This window comes from Alosa pseudoharengus, unplaced genomic scaffold (assembly GCF_046254945.1).
Source record: "Alosa pseudoharengus isolate Yale_2024_CS ecotype anadromous, Long Island Sound unplaced genomic scaffold, YU_APseudo_1.1 YU_APseudo_1.1_scf_8, whole genome shotgun sequence".
In the NCBI taxonomy this organism is placed as follows: domain Eukaryota; kingdom Metazoa; phylum Chordata; class Actinopteri; order Clupeiformes; family Clupeidae; genus Alosa; species Alosa pseudoharengus.
Window position 1 is genome coordinate 23346167 of NW_027468870.1, and position 15720 is coordinate 23361886.

Consider the following 15720-nt stretch of genomic DNA (forward strand, 5'->3'; position numbering starts at 1 on the left):
AGCGTAGATTGCTTGCTTATAAACTCGCACTGCGCAGAAACAAAACTTAATGTAGCCTAACTTATTTAACCGTCCAGAAACCAAATAAAATCATTCATATGCATACAATCCCCAATATGCGTGAATTAGGCCATTAGAAGAAGGCCATCTTACGAGCCTTTCGTTGTGCAAAATCGTCAACGATGTTCCCAATATTTAATGCTCTGGCTCTCGTATTTTCAATGGACAGGATAGCTAACCCACGGAGCCTCTCCTGCCCCATGCTGCTCCTTACGTATAGGTCTTAATAAGTTTGTTTGGAAAAAGATCGCTGTTGCCACAGTCACAGGCAATGTCAGAAACAACATGAGTACACACTTCCCCGAATGTGGATGTTACACTGTCATAATCTACCACCAGCATTTTGGCAAGTTGAAAAATAGATGACTTCTGTGAAATCTCTGCTTTAAAGCAAGACCTGAATGAGAGGAGTTGTGTTGGGAATGTCGGTGCAATGTCCCTGCTATAATGGTCTGACAAACGTCTTGCCTTTTCAAGCAGTTCATCATCACCTGCGAGTTGAGTTGCTCTAACATTCTAAAGTTCAAAAAAAAAAAAAAAAAGGAGGCAGGGCGGGGGTAGCGACGGGCCCCGGGAGGTCACGGGCCCTGGTGTGACTGCACTTGCTGCACCTACTATAGTTACGCCACTGTACCTGTCCCAAATGATAGCAGTATACGAAAGAAAAAAGTATATTAAGTAAGAGAAATATCAAGGGGATTGAACTAGATATCACTGTTAAATATTCAATGTATACAATGTTCTATGTTGCTTTAAACATGCTTTATGCTATACATATTTTGTTTAGCTCACTCAGCCTCAGATACACATTGCTAAATAGCTGAATAAGTAACCAGAAAAATTTTACATTTCTTATTTATTTATAAAAAAATACCCTTTTTTCTTCCTAGGATTTGTGTTCATTTTGAATAGCAACTAGTTTCAGAAAGTAAATTGAATTCAGAGAATCACTACAGTCTGTAGCCTGTAGTCACTACTGCCTTTACTTTATGCTCATTCTTGCTACTAGTTAAACCCCCCTGATATTTCTCTAACTTCATATTCTATTTTCTTTAGTATACTGCTATAATTTGGGACAGGTATATGTAGTTACACACACACACACACACACACACACAGTACCAGCAAACATACACAAGCCGGTGTCCCAGACAGATTTTGAGTAATAAAGTTTGTTAGATAGACAGACAGACATACACAAACACACCAGTATACATACAAACACAAGCCGGTGTCCCAGACAGATTTTGAGTAATAAATACACTCCAAGTAATCCTTATCAGTTTTATTTCTCTTCAGCAATCTAACCATTAATATCCAAACTAGGTATAGGTACTTACTTTTTGCTTTTCTTCACAGTTGTCCGTCTGAAAGTTGTCTTGTGTGAGCTGAAATGTAGCACTGTTCACAGACCAATTTCACAATGCCCTGTCTCCTTTATTGTAGTGACAATATGTCCGCTGAACTTCAGCACTGTTTTTTTAGGGCAGCTAATACACACGGGTGAAACAAGAGAAACAATCAGTGAAAGGGTTCTCTCTACCTGGACATCAGGTTTCCTATAAATCCCTCCTTCTTTCCCCTTCATAATCTGAAGGGCAGCAAGGGCATTGTTGTAGGTACTCTCACCTTGCTTTATGCTGTTGTCCCATTCCAGGTGATTGTTTTCACTGGATACACACCCTGATTAACTGTTCCCTTTCAAAACATTTAGTTTTTCAAGGGTGACACATCATTGCAATACAATTCCCGTTTGAAGATTATACGCAGCCAAGGCCTATCTATATTTGAATACTGGTATAAAGGTTGGTTTAATGTTAACACATTCAAGTTTTTGAATTTGTAATTATAAATTGTATTTTATTCCAGTACATTTTAACTGGACAGTTTTACATACATTTGTATGTGCTTCAGCCTATTTTATGTCATAATATTGAGTCTACAAACTTTGTATGTGTGAAACATGTACATGCTCTGTTTAATCATTTGAGCACTATGCTGTTGTAGTGTAATTTGATGACATGGTATGTCAAAAAGAAACCCTCTTCTGGTTCCTGTTATTTAGCCTCTTATATACAATCACTGTAAATGTATGTTTAGACATGATACAACCAAAATGTAATATTACTGTTTCATTCTGCATCTATCTATCTATCTATCTATCTATATATATATATATATATATATATATATATTCCACAACTACAAATATTCAGGTTTCCCCAAGACATCAGGATTTTCAGGTGGTTGACTTGATTATGCATTATATTGTTTTATCTTGTTTTTACCTTATGGGACAATCCATTCCAAAGAAAGGGGCAAAAACCAGGCATGGAAAGTTACAAGCCTGCAGTGCAAGTTAATCAATAATGTTGGCTGAGAAGCTTGTGACTTATAAAGTTTATGGTTATCAAGTGACACATTCCTTTCTTTAAAGTGCAACACAGCTGATAATAAATGAACAGGCAGGTTTTCCCATATACCCATCTGTGCATACTGCCATATATGGAATATGAATCCTGCTGAAGTCTATAAATACACCACTCATAGAGGACCCTACTTGATTTGTTTACATCTAGGGAAATCAAACTTATTTGAATCCACAGACTTTATATCAAGGCCTGTCCTACCCCACTAATAATGGTTGTATTGTCTAAGAGCACAGGTTTACAGGACGACTGCAAAAATGTTTGAATGAACTTATCCAGGTCTGTATTCCACCAGTGGGATATTTCAGACATGTCATCAACATGCATTTTAAACCCCAAAAATTGTATTTACTCTCTACGATACTCCTCTTCAAGCTGAAGCTTCACTGTGTGATTGCTGAGCAGGGTGGAGTCATTGCAGGGTGTCATTTTGTCAAAGAAATTAAAGTCAGCAACATAGCGCCCCCTTGGAGTGGTGAAGAGCACTGGCTTAAATGCATAACCCCACATGATCTCCTGGGGCACATAAGATGTACGGCTCTGGCAAGTGGCAGCAGTTGATTCCATTGTTGCATTGAGTGTCACCAGCAACTCAAAGTCTCTTGTCTGAAGGTTCTCTGCAGTGAGACCTGCCAAGGGACTGGTCTCATCCAGGACATGGTTAAATGTTAGAGGAAGGCTGAGGAAGGGACACTCTCCACTAGAGTCCAACTGGAAGTCCACATTGCTTTGCTGGATTTGGGTCTTCTCCCCTTCATGTGTTACATAGGGGAAGAGAAGCTTACCTGTCAGATTACATTGGATCAGCAGGCTCTTCCTCAAGTTGGCCACCCTGACCATCAGACACAGCTTGCCCTCGTATTTGCAGACTACAGCTGACTGGCTGAACTTGATAGTCTCTGCTCTCTTTTTCGGACGTGCCAGCTTAGCTAACAGTGCCCCTGTGACAAAGATCTCTGCCAGGCCAGTGATAACCAGCTGGGCCACCAAAGTGAAGATAGCAAGTGGGCATTCCTCTGAAATGTAACGGAAGCCATAGCCAATGGTGGCCTGAGATTCAAGAGAAAATAGGTAAGCCCCTGTAAGTGTTTCTACATTCATCACACAGGGGGTGTGATTGGAAGGCAGCTCACTATCAAAGTCTCCATTTGTCATTCCAATTAGATAAAAGAGAACACCAAAGATGAACCAGGTCATCACAAACGTTGAGGCAAAAAGAGTAAGCTTGTAGCGCCACTTCATGTCCACCACTGTTGTCCATATGTCGTGCAGATACAGCTTCACCATGCCCTCAACATTCTCAATCTTCACATTGTTGTGTCCGTCCTTCGAAACAACCCTTCGCACCTGGACTTTTTTGGCAGTCATCCTGCAATGTCACATATTCATTGATTTAAATCTGTATTTATTTATCTCATCACAAAACAGAGGGGGAGTTAAGGAAATCTAAGGAGTAATTGGGGTGCTATTATAATTTCGTGAAGAATTTCCAGGACAGTTATTTGAAAAACAGAACATTGAAATTACATATTTAAAGATGAATTTAAAAAAAAAATAATTTCCCCTTGGGGATCAATAAAGTATCTATCTATCTATCTATCTATCTATCTATCTATCTAAAGGAAATTAAACAGCATTATACATCGTTCCTGGAAAATGAGACATTTAGGACATATGTCCCTCTTCAGTACATCAGGTGAGGTGCATCTGACTGACTGACTGGTGGAATGCCCATTGTATTCACCTCTACCTAATGCTATAGCAGTGCTACTATATTGAAAACTAAGACATTTGCAGATATAGACAGTTAATCTGGTCATTTTAAGAAAAAAAAAATGTTGGAGTTGTTCAGTTCAATTCATTTTTACTCCAGCTTGTGTGTATCTGTATGCTGGCATGTGTGTGTGTGTTCAACTACAGGTATACCTGTCCCAAATGATAGCAGTATACTAAAGAAAAAAGTATATGAAGTTAGAGAAATATCAAGGGGATTGAACTAGATATCACTGTTCAATATTCAATGTATACAATGTTCTATGTTGCTTTAAACATGCTTTATGCTATACATATTTTGTTTAGCTCACTCAGCCTCAGATACACATGGCTAAATAGCTGAAGTAACCAGAAAAATGTTACATTTCTTATGTATTTATAAAAAAAATACCCTTTTTTCTTCCTAGGATTTGTGTTAATTTTGAATAGCAACTAGTTTCAGAAAGTAAATTGAATTCAGAGAATCACTACAGTCTGTAGCCTGTAGTCACTACTGCCTTTACTTTATGCTCATTCCTGCTACTAGTTAAACCCCCCTGATATTTCTCTAACTTCATATTCTATTTTCTTTTGAATACTGCTATAATTTGGGACAGGTATATGTAGTCACACACACACACACACACACACACACACAGTACCAGCAAACATACACAAGCCGGTGTCCCAGACAGATTTTGAGTAATAAATACACTCCAAGTAATCCTTATCAGTTTTATTTCTCTTCAGCAATCTAACCATTAATATCCAAACTAGGTATAGGTACTTACTTTTTGCTTTTCTTCACAGTTGTCCGTCTGAAAGTTGTCTTGTGTGAGCTGAAATTTAGCACTGTTCACAGACCAATTTCACAATGCCCTGTCTCCTTTATTGTAGTGACAATATGTCCGCTGAACTTCAGCACTGTTTTTTTTAGGGCAGCTAATACACACGGGTGAAACAAGAGAAACAATCAGTGAAAGGGTTCTCCTGGACATCAGGTTTCCTATAAATCCCTCCTTCTTTCCCCTTCATAATCTGAAGGGCAGCGAAGGGCATTGTTGTAGGTACTCTCACCTTGCTTTATGCTGTTGTCCCGTTCCAGGTGATTGTTTTCACTGGATACACACCCTGATTAACTGTTCCCTTTCAAAACATTTAGTTTTTCAAGGGTGACAATTCATTGCAATACAATTCCCGTTTGAAGATTATACGCAGCCAAGGCCTATCTATATTTGAATACTGGTTTAAAGGTTGGTTTAATGTTAGCACATTCAGGTTTTTGAATTGGTAATTATAAATTGTATTTTATTCCAGTACATTTTAACTGGACATTTTACATACATTTGTATGTGCTTCAGCCTATTTTATGTCATAATATTGAGTCTACAAACTTTGTATGTGTGAAACATTTACATGCTCTGTTTAATCATTTGAGCACTATGCTGTTGTAGTGTAATTTGATGACATGGTATGTCAAAAGGAAACCCTCTCCTGGTTCCTGTTATTTAGCCTCTTATATACAATCACTGTAAATGTATGTTTAGACATGATACAACCAAAATGTAATATTACTGTTTCATTCTGCATATATATATATATATATATATATATATATATATATACACACTGCTCAAAAAAATTAAAGGAACACTGACAACACATCAGATACATCATGCTGGATATCTATGCTGATATGGACTGGTTAATGTGTTACCAAATGAAAGGAGGGTGTTGGATGGACCAAAACATAATGTCCGAGAGGTGTTCTATTGCATTTAAGTCAGGGAAGTGTGGGGGACAGTCAATGGTATGAATTAATTTATCCTCCAGGAATTGCCTGCACAATCTTGCCACATGTGGCCATCGTTGTGCACCAAGAGAAACCCAAGGCCCACTGCACCAGTACAGGGTCAGAATATTTCATCCCGATATTTTAGAGCAGTGAGGGTACCGTTGTCCTGCCCACAGAGGTCTGTCCGTCCCTCCAAGGATATGCCTCCCCAGACCATCACTGAGCCACCACCAATCCGGTCATGCTGAATGATGTTGCAGGCAGCATCATGTTCTCCACGACATCTCCAGACCCTTTCATGTCTGTCACATGTGCTCAGGGTGAACCTGCTCTCATCTGTGAAAAGCACAGGGCGCTAGTGGCAGACCTGCCAATTTTGTATTCTATGGCAAATGTCAAATGAGCTCCACGGTGCTGGGCAGTGGGCACAGGTCCCTCTAGAGGCCATCGGGCCCTCAGGCCACCTTCATGAAGTCTGTTTCTGACAGTGTGGCCAGAGACATTTACACCAGTGACCTGCTGGAGGTCATTCTGTAGGGCTCTAGCAGGGCTCCTACTGTTCCTCCTTGCATAAAGGAGAAGATACTGGTCCTGATTGATACTGGAGTTGGACTACCTGTGCAACCTCTGTAGGCTCCAGATACTGGCTTATGCTACCAGTAGTAACACTGACACTATCCAAATGCAACACTAGTGAAAAATCAGTCAAGAAGGATAAAGATGGAAAAATTACCAGTTGCCACCACCTGTAAAACCATTCCTGTTTTGGGGGTCGTCTCATAGTTGGCCCTCTAGTACACCTGTAGTAAATTTCGTTGACATCAAAGCAGGTGAACCTGATTCACAACCACCTCTGTTGCATAACTGGCCAGATCAATATCCCACAAGTGTGACTGACTTGATGCTATAACTCCTATGACCAAGTGTTCCCTTTATTTTTTTGAGCAGTGTATATATATATATATATTCCACAACTACAAATATTCAGGTTTCCCCAAGACATCAGGATTTTCAGGTGGTTGACTTGATTATGCATTATGTAAGGGATAATGTATAGAACGCCGGTCATTACTGTGAAAATAAGTCCCGACAGGGCGAACCGGACCCCGACGCGCAGTGGAGGGGTCTTGTTCCGCCCTGAAGGGACTTATTTTCACAGTAATCACCGGCGTTCTATACATTATCCCGCTTATTATACGGCTACTTGCCAAAACGAAATAATAAACTCCCCACGATATCATTTTAGCCTACATAACCTAGCCTATTTGTTACCGTTCATTGTGGCATTTGCTGAGAAACAAATAATTCGCAACAACACACGCTGCTGAACTCATAGACTGTATATATAGAACAGTCTATGGCTGAACTTGAATCAAACATTCTTTAGAACACAGCTGACCAACCGTCTGCTTTCACGTTTGAATGAAGTTCCAGTCCTTGCGTAGTGATATGAAAGACGTATCAGAAGCACAAAAACCGTTGCCATTGACAGCGGTAATTATATATTTGCAGCGGTAATTACATGAATATATCTTACCGCTAGAACTTTGGGAAATCCCATTCAAGTCAATGGAGCGTTCTACTAGCATTGTGAAGAGCCGTATAATAAATTGTTTTATCTAGTTTTTACCTGATGGAACAATCCATTCCAAAGAAAGGGGCAAAAACCAGGCATGGAAAGTTACAAGCCTGCAGTGCAAGTTAATCAATAATGTTGGCTGAGAAGCTTGTGACTTATAAAGTTTATGGTTATCAAGTGACACATTCCTTTCTTTAAAGTGCAACACAGCTGATAATAAATGAACAGGCAGGTTTTCCCATTTACCCATCTGTGCATACTGCCATATGTGGAATATGAATCCTGCTGAAGTCTAAAAAGACACCACTCATAGAGGACCCTACTCGATTTGTTTACATCTAGGGAAATCAAACTTATTTGAGTCCACAGACTTTATATCAAGGCCTGTCCTACCCCACTAATAATGGTTGTATTGTCTTAGAGCACAGGTTTACAGTACGACTGCAAAAATGTTTGAATGAACTTATCCAGGTCTGTATTCCATCCGTGGGATATTTCAGACATGTCATCAACATGCATTTAAAACCCCATGAGTTTTTATTACCGTATAGACAGTACTACGTGACATCTAGCGATCAAGATCCATGTAAAAATCGGCCAGACATTCTTACAAAGATATTGCTGAATGAAGCCCATTGTCTTTTGAAAAATAACTTCTAGCAGTTACTAGAACTTTTGAAAAAGTTAAAATGGTGTTCCTTCTCCCTATAATTTACTGATTTGAATCCACACAGTGCACTTTACATGTTTGTAAGGCTGTTGCAGGAACCATACAATGAGAACAAGTGGTGATAGCAAGTAATTTGTAGCCATTTTTAACAGCTAGTGGAACATAATGGAGGTTGACTTTAAAAGAGGGTTTGTTATATGATTTTTACTGATTAGCATGTTTCAGAGCCAGCGCCATCTCGCCAGAGATTCTAGAGAGCACTGCTCTATTATCTAGCAATCTTGTTTTGGAATACTCCAGTTAACTGGATTTCTAAAAGCCTGGAAAAGGGCTTATCCTGGGTTCTGAAGTTGGAATATGATACATGTGCAAACACACAATCAGAAAAACCTGAAAATAACTGGGATACCCAATAATACCAGAATGTCCATGTATACATAGTCATTGAGATAAGCTCCAAAACCAAGGTTGTGGTAACCAATGCAGAGTAATATAATGACTGAATTCTGATCTCAGTGGACTCTGTCCAGCACTGGCTGGAAGAGGGGGAAACGCCTACTCCATCTGCTGGCCGAGTTCAATCCGACACCAAACATGAGTACAACTGGGCAGCAAACACAGCAGACCCATCAAGTCTGTCCACTCTTCTTGCGTTTCTTTCTCTGTATGATTCCCTAGCATTCGGTGCTGGAAGAAGCTTCATCTGCTCTCCAGGTTCAACAGAGCCCAGATGCAAATCTTTCCACTCCTAGCTCAGCCTCAGGCCAGTGTATAGAGGTTCTTTGCTGCATCACTCACAGGAAATAAATGGCTAGCCTACGGGTACAAGCTTCAAAATCATTATTGTCACTGTCATACTGTAGGCTATATTAAACCACTGGTAAAGATACAAGTATAGATTCATGAGTACAATATAATGATATCTATTTGCACATGCACACCTCAAAGATTTACAAACAACATCCTCTTACTGCAACCATTTAAGATTAGAAAGAGTCAGACATCCTCCTCCATACTCTGAATATCCCATCATGCCCTCATCTGTTTCTTGCCTGTCCCACTCCTCCTCCCCCTGCCTGGTACTGGACTGCCCAGCCTGTGCTCTTTCTCCCCTCTCTTCGACCTTCTTCTCTTACTCCTTCTCCTCCTCTTCCTCCTCCAGCCCTCTCTCCCTCAATTGTTGTAGCAGCCAGTATCCAGCAACATCCAAACACACAGGCATAAGTAGGCCTATACTCACTGCATGAATTTGATAGGCTTTCCTACTAACACAAGGGAAGCTTATTTTTAGTCAAAATTGAGATATACTTTCCTCCCAGGCAAGTGTCCTATAGTCATCCTGGCAATACTGCAAGTGATAATTTGCAAATGTAGCCTATAATAATCTACACAGAATCAGAGTAGCCTATAATATAGGCTTAGATTATTATAGGCTACATTTGCAAATGCAGCTAACTTATTTAAGTTTGCCATTAAACCGTTGATCAAATCACAGCACTGGCTATTACCACCGTTAATGTGGGCAATTATCATACCTCTCTCGTCCTCCTCACTGTTCTCGTCTCGTCCTCTCCCTCTGCCTCTGTTCAGGAAGAATTTTCTGATGTCCATCTCTGAATAGTTTATCAGAAGGCTGTGTTTAGTTTTACAGTAGGACAGCTTCACAAACAGTATAGGCTACTTTTACAGGACACTCTCTACAGTATACGTATAAATCATTATTAATTGTCCTCATTATTAATTGTCCGCATGTGTGCATGCAGCCTACACATGGTGTGAGTGTGTGTGTGTGTGAGGGAGAGAGCACAAGCTGGTAAACTGTTGCTAAATTTAGGCTACAATGACGCTAAGCATTGAAAACAGATGCTAATTAGGCTATGTGGGCAACATTCTCTAACAGCGATCAACTTGTCATTTTTTCTGTCAAACAAGTTGTGAATTTGTTGTAACATTAAAACAGGGGACGACTTACTCTGCGCTCAAAGTGATGTGACGAGCTCCAGCAGTTTCCACTGTGTATGCGTGTGTATACAACGAAACACTCTGAAGAATCATGTGAACGATTTTCATTGGTTGTTGCGTTCAATCTTACCCAGCTACAGAGGTGCTATTTCCTGATTAGCTATTATGGCACACATACAGACAAACGATATCAACAACCCAAACTAAAGGAAAAACATGACTGGCTATGATACTAGAACTCAAACAAAACAACACGGGGAAAACAGTGGTCAGAACCCCTTGCCCACGATTCGGAGGCCTTAAAAAGTGTAAAACTTAATAACCGGTCATCACAAAAGGTGAGCCGAGGTAGGAGGGGAACAGGCTCTTAGTATACTCTAGTGAAACAAACTAACGTTAACAAACAGTAATGATCTTTACTATGTCGGATCTCGCTGCAGCATGAGTTATTACAAACAAGGGAGACACCATTACCTTGCACAGCTGGTGGTGAACGTTAACGCTACTGGCTGCCACCCAGGGTTTGTCTGAAGTGATTCACTAAAAAAACAACAAGCACGCATGACTTAAGAACACTAGCCAAGGGTAATATGGTACCTTCGTAGTCGATAACCACATGCAGCATAACAAAAGCCTTTACAGTACATACCGCTCAACGACCGATGTACCGCTAGCAGTTCCAGCCTTCCGACGCCGGCAACACGTTACAAACAAATGACGCCGTAAGACCGTGTTTTAAACAGGAAGACATTTGTTGCTCATTATCAGTCCCACCCCCAGATGCATACAATCCGCCTGGCAGCTGTGAAAAGTTCACCCAGCTACACTCACCCCGGCCACTAAAGTTCACCGTCCCGGTGAACAGTTACTGAAATGTCAGCTGAGTTGGAGAATAAGGAACCTACTGGTCTAACAACAGGCTGATTGGGAATGGCTGATCGTGGTAAGCTGTAGGGGTTTGAATGCTGACCAGCAGTACTACGACTAGAACCCCTTTGAAGGGGCATGGGCAGGTATGATGGAGCGTTGACCCCGGGTGCTGGGAGAGAAGGGGATTTGTCATAGTCTAAGGGTTTTGGGGATTGAGACCTAATCTGAGTAAGAGGTAAAGTTGGCAGTATTATGGGAGAAGTGAGTGGGCCTGCACCGCTGGAAGATGGTGAACCACTCTGCTGACACTCAACTTCAGGTAATGATGGTCTCGGGGCATATTGCCCATCCTTTACGATAGTGGGTGGAGCAGTTGCTCTCTCAGAGTCCTCTTCCTCCAGTCCAGGCAGGGCTGGCTCTAAGCCACGTGAGGCTGGGTGCGGAGCTGTATGGACTGTGGCAGGTGGACTACAGGGTGCTCCAGCTGTGTGTGGGGGGGGGGGCTCTGGGAGATGGATAATCTCCAAATGTCCTCGTCCTCGGTGTCATCTGGGCTAAGCGCCCCAGTTCCACACAACTCTGAACGTGGGGCTGCATGGGCCGCAAGGGTTGGTATGCGGGGTAACTCCCCAATGGGCTGGGACACAGGACGAACATCATCTTGTCTGACCCTCACACCTCGGGGAGCTGGTTTTATCTCAGTCCGGTGCACAACTTTACAGGGGCCATCTTCACCCAATCACCCATCTTCCCAACTTGGTTGAGGCATTCCATCACCTCATGGGGATCGCTGTCGGCTGCACCCAGCAGCTGGTCCACAGGAAGGCAGGGTTTTTGCCCAAACATCATCTCGTACGGTGAGAAGCCTGTAGATTGGTGTTCCGTGGTGTTGTATGCAAAAAGGAGCTTTGGGAGGAGTTGTGGGCATTTTCATTTTTGCTCTACCGGCAGTGTTCTGAGGAGATCGTGAAGGGTGCGGTTGAACCGCTCATATTGGCCATTCCCTTCTGGGTGGTAGGGGGTAGTTCTACTTTTCCGAACGCCATACAGTGTGCAAAGTTGGTGTAGCAGCTCTCCTGCGAAGCACCGTCCTTGATCTGAATGAATGCGTTGGGGCACCCCGTAAGTATAAAACCTTTAGCACAGACTTGGCTTTTTGGTCCATTGTTGGGTAAGCCTGTGTAAATTTTGAGAAAACGTCTGTGACCACCAACACGTTCTCATGGCTACTACTCGCACGCTCAAGGATGGTAAAGTCAATGGCTATTATTTCCAAGGGCCGGGTGGCAAGTAAGTTCCCCCGAAGCGTCCGGACCTTGGGCTGGTTTGCCTTCGGCACCACACACCGATCACATTCCTCACATTATTTCTTGACGTCATGACTCATTCCTGGCCAGTAGCACCGTTGGCGGACCAGGCTTGTCGTCCTATCTACTCCCTGGTGCCCATGGTTGTTATGTCATTTAGAGACGAATGACCATCGCAGGAAGTGCATCATAACAAAGGGACGCCAGACCCTCTTGTAACAGCTGTACTCGGTGATACTGCAGACTCGTAAAATGAGTTAGAAAATAAGGCAGAAAAATGACGATTATTTAATAAATAAATGTGAATTACGAATAATAATAAAAAGCTTCTACCTAATGTGACTATTTTTTCCATGAACTGTAAAAGAAAACACGTTTTTTCCCGCTGTATTCTCCATAAAGAGTAAAGTAAATTATGTACTTATTTCCGGAATTGACGTCACTTCCTGGACTCGTCTGAGGCGTGTCTGTGGTCTCTAAATAGGCTTGTTCGACTTCATGCAGATCTGTGCAGATCTGACTTGATGTGATGCATGCTGGGTTGAACACAATGCAGCCGGGGAGGGACTTACCACCGTGTCACCATGTCACATGACCTTAAAATATCGCGGGAGTCTTAGCCTGCAGACAGATCTTGCAGTTGCCTTCCACGGTCTGCACGAGCTGAAACACGCCCTCATGACGTCAGTTCAAAGATGTGATAGGGCCATTTGGGAGGAATCTCCTCATGACGATTTTGACGGGTGTCTCATGCTGCTTCCTTATGTTGGAATATGCGAAAATTAACAGAAATCGAAGGGATACCTTCTTATATGCCCCATGCATTTCTATGGAGGATTTTTTAAGTGCTGTGTCTCCTCATTAGAAAGTCTTTGATTTAACCCCTACTGGATTATCTGGTCAACCCTTAGTCCATGACGTGTTTCCGGTTGGAAAAAATCCCAATCTCTCCGGCTGAATCCCAATCTCTCAACTAGGCCCTAAACTCTGAACCCTTACACACTTAACTGCATAGCTGGCAACTCTCACGCATTGGCTGTGAGACACACGCATTTGATTACTTTCACACACTCACACGCCACACCCCCGATTTCTCACGCTGAAGTGTCAACATACATAGCCTCATAGAAATGACCCCCAGGTTGACACTTCAGCGTGAAAAATACTCAATAATACTCCTATTTTCCCATACCTGAAGCCGGGGAAATGCGAGGGGAATGCGCCTGGGTTGGCTTCTGAAGTAGCATCGCAAATGAGAGAAAATTTAGAAAATTCCACAGACAGGGGGTGCTCTTGAACCCTCTCACCGTCTCTGAAAGCATAACCGTGGCTCAACAGGTAGATCTATAGATAGGCTAAACTCATTTTTCAGGCATCTGACCGACCGTGTTGACACTTCAGCGTGAGAAATCGGGGGTGTGGCATGTGAGTGTGTGAAAGTAATCAAATGTACGATGTTCATTTTAGGACATCCTCAGACTCAGGTGTCAGACTCAGAAAAACATCTGTCATCTTCAGACAAAACTGCATCAGCGTCAGAAAAACCTCTGTCATCTTCAGACAAAACTGCCTCAGCGTCAGAAAAACCAGACTCAGGTGTCAGACTCAGAAAAACATCTGTCATCTTCAGACAAAACTGCCTCAGCTTCAGAAAAACCTCTGTCATCTTCAGACAAAACTGCCTCAGCTTCAGAAAAACCTCTGTCATCCTCAGATAAAACTGCTTCAAACCAAACGGCCTCAGAAAAACATCTCTAAGGAGTCAGGTCTCAGAAAAAACGCTGTCAGAAAAAGTGGAGTCAGGTCTCAGAAAAAATGCTGTCAGAAAAAGTGGAGTCAGATCTCAGAAAAAACACTGTCAGAAAAAGTGGAGTCAGGTCTCAGAAAATCAGGTCTCAGAAAAAACGCTATCAGAAAAAACTGAGTCAGACGAAAAAGTCTTAAATGAAAAGTTATTGCGGGGAAAGAAGAAGACGACGGATACAGAGCGGTGAGTTTAATATTATGCTTAATACATTTATTCTATCACTGGCATGTTATATTTGGTGCTTGGTTAGATGTAGAAATTATAAGTAAAGGTAGAAAGTGATTAAATAGTATACACATTGTAGGAAATCGATGTATGTAACTTAGCTAACCTCACTTCGCTAGTAACATTAGCAGCTGCTGTAAGGCACATACCGGAGTAAGCTACGTACTACATACAGCAAAATAATTTGTTTTTCGTAGGACTACGGTACATTCAATGAGCTAGGAAAAAGTGGGTTAAACATTTTTCCACCACGAAAGTCCAGAACGACACCTGGACCATTATTTCTTACTTTTGCTAACCGTTTCTCAGTTGTAGCCTACACTACCTACCAGTAAGAAACCTGCATCATTATCATCACATCATTATTCCCAAACCCCCATAAAGACAAATGTGCTATGCCATGATGTAATACCATATAATACCATTATAAAATGTTAGCAGTTGTCATTGTCATTGCACAACAATAATAGACAGACATAAAGATAGACAGGTACTTGAAATGTAATTCCCAGGGGACAATAACTGCAGTGAATTAATTATGACCGCCGCTAGCGAAGCGGTCATATAGGGATTGTCAAAGTTTTTTTTTTTTTTTTTTTCCCCCGTCATCTACTTCCTGAAATTTTGGTCAACGATACCCGGGGCACCGAAACACCGGGGCACATGAAATTTGGTGGGTATGTAGCCCCACTAGACTTTTACGGAAAAATTTAGTTTGGTCCCCGGGGGCCTCTCCCCCTCCGCGCTGGGCCCCCCGAAACCCAAAAAATGCAGTTTTTCCTAAATAACTACCTGAACCGTGGCACCGAGGATGAAGACATTTTTATGGTATGTTGGTCTCAAGGGCCCACATCAACCTAGCCCATAATCACTCATTTGTGATTTGCACCCCCCCGGTAAAAAATGAAAATGCAATATCATTCTGCTTTAATCGCCCCTTTCTTCAGTAAAGACGTTCAGAACTGCACCAAATTTTATGTGTATGATTAACCTGACATTCTCTGGGGGTATGCCAAGTTTCGTAGAATTCCATCCATGGGGGGGTCTAAAAAATTAAGTTATGTGTACATTTAGTGACTGTACACTCATTGGCCTGTAGATGGTGGTGCACACATATACACATGCACACACACACAGGCACCCACATACTATCGGTATTAGAACGGCCGATACATAATTACAAATTCAGTAGGATTAAAAGAAAGCCAAAATAAATATTCATCATCATCATCATGGCTGCATTTCCAGTATTGCCGATAAGTAG

At 41.8% G+C, this 15720-nt stretch overlaps 1 protein-coding gene across 2 annotated transcripts; it reads right to left on the reverse strand.

Moving 5' to 3' along the window:
• Nucleotides 1-1465: 1465 nt before the first annotated feature.
• LOC143112231 (ATP-sensitive inward rectifier potassium channel 15-like) lies at nucleotides 1466-5296 on the reverse strand. Of its 2 annotated transcripts, none has more exons than XM_076274479.1 (3): nucleotides 5033-5296; nucleotides 2842-3858; nucleotides 1466-1550 (listed from the first exon to the last, which is right to left on the reverse strand). In XM_076274479.1, the coding sequence occupies exons 2-3, from the start codon at nucleotides 3855-3857 to the stop codon at nucleotides 1466-1468; spliced, it is 1101 nt and encodes a 366-aa protein (XP_076130594.1). In that variant the 5' UTR covers nucleotide 3858; nucleotides 5033-5296. The 2 variants fall into 2 exon arrangements, 1 of the variants encoding a protein (XP_076130594.1); XR_012984696.1 differs by having other exon boundaries at nucleotides 1473-1550; nucleotides 1690-3858.
• Nucleotides 5297-15720: the final 10424 nt, after the last annotated feature.